This window comes from Cucurbita maxima, unplaced genomic scaffold (assembly GCF_002738345.1).
Source record: "Cucurbita maxima cultivar Rimu unplaced genomic scaffold, Cmax_1.0 Cma_Scf00001, whole genome shotgun sequence".
NCBI classification, from domain to species: Eukaryota; Viridiplantae; Streptophyta; class Magnoliopsida; order Cucurbitales; family Cucurbitaceae; genus Cucurbita; species Cucurbita maxima.
The window spans coordinates 3,149,433-3,155,236 of NW_019272017.1; the positions used below are offsets into that span (position 1 = coordinate 3,149,433).

Below are 5,804 nucleotides of genomic sequence, written 5' to 3' on the forward strand. Positions count from 1 at the left end.
TACGATTTAACGCCGTTTCTCCAGGGTTTTTTTTTTTTTTTTTTTTTTTTTTTTAATTATTAATTTATGAGATTAGTCAAATTTATGTTTCCAATTAATCATACACCTAATTTCACGTAATTATATATTTTGAGCACTTATTTTCTTCGTGAATTCTATTTACCTCCTAAATTATTATTGATATTTATAAAATTTGTTATGGTTTGACTTTTTTTTTTTCCAAATGTTAACCATAATTATTTTGAATAAAATATGTATATTCATAAGTGAATTATAAAAAATGATTGAAGTAAATAAATGTAATAATAATAATTTAAAAAAGAAAAAATGATGTGCGGGTCGGATCTTGGGTCGAGATAAGTATGACGGGTTTGGAAATGAGTATTCCACTCCCTATCCTATCCTCGAAGAATGAACCATATACATGAATTTATCCTTAATGTGCGTATCTATATAGTATCATATGAACCTTATCAATAAAAAATATTGTTGAATTCTAAATAGTTTTCTCTCCACGTCCGAGTTTTATCCGTCCTTGTTCTCATTGACCTAACTCCATTAAGAAGAGAAAACCTCAAATTTAGAATTTTTTTTGCTGTTTTTTATTCAACCATTACAACATCAACAATTCTTCGAGCTTATGTTGCTGATATAAAAACATTATTTTCTATCTCGCATTATCATGATGATTCAAAGAGAACAAAAAAGATGGGATTAACAACATTAACAACCCATGAACACCGCTAGTCGATATTGTCATTTTTGGACTTTCCCTTTCGAGCTTCCCCTCAAGACTTTAAAACGCGTCTGCTAGGAGAAGGTTCACACTCTTATAAAGAGTGTTTTGTTCTCCTCTCAAACCAATGCGGGACATCACCATCACATCTATATTGAACTAAGGAGTACATCTTATCTATATTGAACGGCTATTTGATATAGTATACTGATTTATTAGCCGGATGTTCTAAAATATGGGGGGAAAGAAAGGAGCTGAAAAAGGTTTTGAAACTTTGAAATTGAAAAATGGTATCCTGACAGAATGCAATAACCACGAAATGGGAAAGAAAGCTACTGAATATCAAGGTAAATAAGCAATCAGTCTCGGACAAACAAAGTACAAGGAGCAGCAGATGAGCGCAAGCATAACAGTGAGAACCTTAATGAGCACAGACAGCATACGGAATGGATAAAGTCACACAACACATGATTTCATACAACATTTGATATCATACCTATCATATGATTCCGGTAAGTTTCATTCATTATATGAAGTAGGACCAAGACCATTCGAAGGTAGGTGGCCCGCCCGGTGAAGTCTGAATAGCTGCCGATCATCCATATCTACGGAAGTTGCTGGCCGCTCAACTGTTCGAGCGTTTTCCTTTCTCCTATTAATAGAGTGGGGTGGTTGGTTCCGATTCAAGAAGGGTAGATTTGTTTGCCATTCAAAATAGAAAAACAAATGGAAATCATTGAGATTTGTTTGCCTTCAGTAGCTTAACATCATAAACAGTACTACCCATTTAGCAAGCAATATATAAGGGAAAAAGAATCAGATATTCAGTCATATTTAGTATGGAAGATCAAGAGATGATCAGTGGCGCAACCTCGAGTGATGTTAATTTCGAAACTTGACTGTCCTAAAGTAGGAATGAAAACATCAGTATAATAACATTTTCAACATTCTACATGTTCATATCAAGAGTGATTTTGAAGGAACAAGACAATGAATAAACAAGGCTTCCCTGAGAGGATGGCAGGATTTATGAAATGGGAATGCTACAAATACTTGTACATCTTAAAACATACTTGCAATTCACAGTTCAAAAGAATTTAAAAGAATGAACAGTTTCGTTTTCAACACTAACATGTGATAATGAACACAGTTCTATCAAACCAAATAAGGTAAATTCAAATTTCAGCTCCCAATTCAAAATTTCATCAAGCAGAGAAGAAGATGCGACCATCACAAATAATCTGTTCAACTAGAATTAAACATGTTGGCTTGAAACTATGCAAAAGAAACACAGCCCATCACATCTCTAAAACAATTATCCCTTCCCGGACGGCCAGAATATGAAAAAAGCAATCAAACGAAGTTGATTCGACCAGTTTGACCAAGAAACATCAGTTGATTCAATTAGGTTTAGCCAAGGGGTCAGGCAGGTTACCAAAAGGTTCGTATAAGCATTGGTTTATAGTTTTCCTTGAACCAAGAGTCCGATTGATTATAGCAGAACTGGCACATGCTTAAAAGTTACTCTTTTCAAACTTTGACCACAACAGCCCGCCATTGAACATACATAAATTCAACAGATGGAAATGTAACTTAAGAAACTCATTGAAGATCTTATCAAGCAAAGCTAAGAACAATACTAACTGATAATAAACATCTCAGCAATTCTTTACAGAAATGTTCATTTCAGTGAGAATCAGAATACCATTTCTCGATAAAATTAAAGCTATGAAACAGACAGATTCAAAGGAAACAAAAACACTCAGCATACGAATAACAATACTATCACATAAGTCAAAATATTTGTGAAGATAAATAAGTGAAATCTCAAATGTAAATATGAAAAGCCCAGAAATTTCTCATCCAAAAGATTAGGGTACGTCCATAGAAAAATTAAACACCAAAACAAACTACCTTTCAAAATTAAACGTATGATAACTCGATAACAAAATGGAAAATAACAATAAAGCTGCTCAGTAGCCTAATACCAGAGTAATCCATAACAAATCCACAACTCAACGAGTCTCTTCAGAACCTGAGCTTGGTGAAAAACCACCTGTTCTTCCCGGTCTTGAACCTCTCTTCGAATCTCTTCTTGGTCTCCTTAGCGGCCGTAACCTTCTTGTCCTTCGACTGCAAGCTATCGATGGTAACCACGTCCTTAAGATCCACATCGAGAGTGTACCTGGTGGGCATTAGGTGTCTGTAATTAACAAGCTTGATGAAGGCCTTGACTCTGGACTTCTTAGCAGTCTTCTTAGAAGAGTCCTTGCGAATTACCTTCGCAGGATACTTCTTGATTCCGGCGACTAAGCAGTGGCCATAAGCACGATCCCGAGTCCCATCGTCGAAGGCACGAATGATGACCGCTTTCCGGCCAGCGTAACGGCCCTGAAGGACGATGACGGCCTTGTTCTGCTTGAGGAATTTCACCATGGTCGGATTTCTCCTCTCTGTGTTTTTTCCCCTTCGCGTCGGCTCCAACAATCAAAGCGCGGATTTAGGTTTCCCTTAAAATAGGGTAATGGGGCTTTCCTTGTGAAAATGGGCTTTCATGTGGAATTGGGCCGTGTTGAAATGGGCTTTCAGACTCAAATGGGCTTTTTGTTTAACTCAAATTTTAAAAATAAAAATAAAACTTTTTTTTATCACGTAAATTAATAAAGGCAAATATATAATTATTCATAATTTCTGTGTCTAATATTTTGAAATAATGATGGTTCATGTGGAATTGGGCCATGTATGTTTCGTTTATGGTGGGAAGTTTAGCTTTTCATACCTCTGTGTTAATACTAAAAAATAAAATAAAATAATTAATTTTTAGATGGGCTAAACACAAACCGTATGATAAAATATATATCATTAATTAAGTTCGAGTTTGTTTGTGCATTCACATTTATGTCAAATAATTCTAAACTCTTCTTGCCCCTAATTTTGTATTTAGGACTTGTTTAACATTTTTTTTTTTTAAAAACATGGATAGAATCATGAGTCAAACCTAAAAAGGTACATTAACAAGCCTGCATGCATGTGTAAAGAATTAGTATGCATTCAACACCGACTATAAATGAAAGTGAGTCGAACATCGAGCATGAATTTTGGTTATATTGTATCCAAATCCAACCCTATTCAAGAATTGAAGTGAAGTCCCACAAAAATCATAAAAACTCAATAGGTGCTAGCGCAAGTTACAAAATTGTACACTAATACATACCCTCGACAAATCAAAATTGGAAATATAACTTCTTGAACGAAGAAGAACAGCTTCAATCACCCAAAAACATCAGTTCAACTAAAGAGATTGTCTCGAAAGTAACCACTAGTTTTGGCCGAAGGGTCACCCTAACAATGGTTTCATTATTGAATTTCAACTGAATAGCCCACAAGAACATATAAATTCAAGCAACGGAAATATAATGTGTGCAGTCCGCGATAGATCATCTCAATCAAGCTAAGAACAGGACTTACTCATATAAAACATCTCACCAACTCTTCCTTCAGTTCATCAATTGTTTATCTCCTGAAGGTTAAGGTTATACCTATCCAACAGTTGCAGAAATGCTCGTTTTCAGTGAGAATCAGTAGTCCAGTTCTAAATAAATATATGAAGAACAAACTCTCATGGAAACACAAGTGAAGTATCGAATGTAGCATTATAAACCCAGAAATTTCTCATCCAAAGGATTAGCGTACGTCAAGACAAAAATTAAACACCAAAACAAACTATCGATTACTCGAAAACAAAAGATGAAATTAGAAACAAAAATTGACCTCCTGAGTAACCTAATGCGAGAATAATCCAGAACAAACCCGCAACTGAACGAGCCTCTTCAGAACCTGAGCTTGGTGAAAAACCACCTGTTCTTGCCGGTTTTGAACCTCTCCTCAAATCTCTTCTTGGTCTCTTTAGCGGCTGTGACCTTCTTGTCCTTCGACAGCAAGGAATCGACGGTGACGACATCCTTTAGATCTACATCGAGAGTGTACCTGGTCGGCATTAGATGTCTGTAATTAACGAGCTTGATGAAGGCCTTGACTCTGGACTTCTTAGCAGTCTTCTTAGAAGAATCCTTCCTAATGACCTTCGACGGATACTTTTTGAGTCCGGCGACCAAGCAGTGGCCATAAGCACGATCCCGAGTTCCGTCGTCAAAGGCGCGAATGATGACCGCCTTCCGACCGGCGTAACGTCCTTGAAGGACGATGACGGCCTTGTTCTGCTTGAGGAATTTCACCATTTTTGGCTTCTACCCTGCTTCCGCTTGTGCCTCTCTCGCCGGCTGAAGGAAAGCGGAATGATTTATTTAGCCAATGGGGGATTAGGGTTTCAACTTTCGGCTCTAGGGCTTTAAGAGTCTAATTGGGCCTTCCTACCATGACTCAACTCACAAATATTCAAATATTTATATTTTAATTTTGTAGTGTTCCTTTAAAATATTTATATTTTAATTATTTCAGGAGAGTCCATTATTAAAAAAAAAAAATTGTTCATTAAATTATTAAATTAAATTTAACCAAATTTATTGAACAGTTGAAATGTAATACGGCTCAAATTTAAATAAATTTATGTGAAACATAAGGTTATAAGTTGATATCGTAGATCGAAGTTGAAAAACGTGAAAATTAAAAAAAAAAAAAAGTCCAATACGCTCCCAGTTTTCCATCAAAATTCAATACGTGCACGTACAAATACAAGACAGTTTTCATAGAAAATTGAGGGCGTTATGGACATTTTTCTTATTCTCGCTTTTCAAAATCTCATTTACATTATCAACTTTAAACATTTTATAAAGTTGTGCCAGGAATTATTTAAAATTTATAAAGTACAATGTAAATATAAAAATACATTTTAAAATAATAGTGCCAATAAGCAAATTAGAAATCTATAATATAAATAAAAACATTTAATAATTCGCAACTTTTAATTTTATATTAAATATATAATTGGAAGGTAGAGGATTTATTGCATTTATTAATTTATAGAGACAAATTTTGTTTATATATATTAAATTTGTTAAATTGATATAATTATTAATTTAAATTTATCATTGATACAAACGTTTCGCTT

The 5,804-nt window shown here is 34.8% G+C and overlaps 2 protein-coding genes across 2 annotated transcripts; both read right to left on the minus strand.

The window, feature by feature from the left end:
* Positions 1-2,526: 2,526 nt before the first annotated feature.
* On the minus strand, positions 2,527-3,238 carry LOC111481927 (60S ribosomal protein L27-2-like). The gene has a single exon (XM_023127544.1). The coding sequence runs from the start codon at positions 3,170-3,172 to the stop codon at positions 2,765-2,767; it is 408 nt and encodes a 135-aa protein (XP_022983312.1). The 5' UTR covers positions 3,173-3,238; the 3' UTR covers positions 2,527-2,764.
* Positions 3,239-4,341: 1,103 nt separating this feature from the next.
* On the minus strand, positions 4,342-5,067 carry LOC111481934 (60S ribosomal protein L27-2). Its single transcript, XM_023127555.1, has one exon. The coding sequence runs from the start codon at positions 4,972-4,974 to the stop codon at positions 4,567-4,569; it is 408 nt and encodes a 135-aa protein (XP_022983323.1). The 5' UTR covers positions 4,975-5,067; the 3' UTR covers positions 4,342-4,566.
* Between the last annotated feature and the right edge of the window lie 737 nt (positions 5,068-5,804).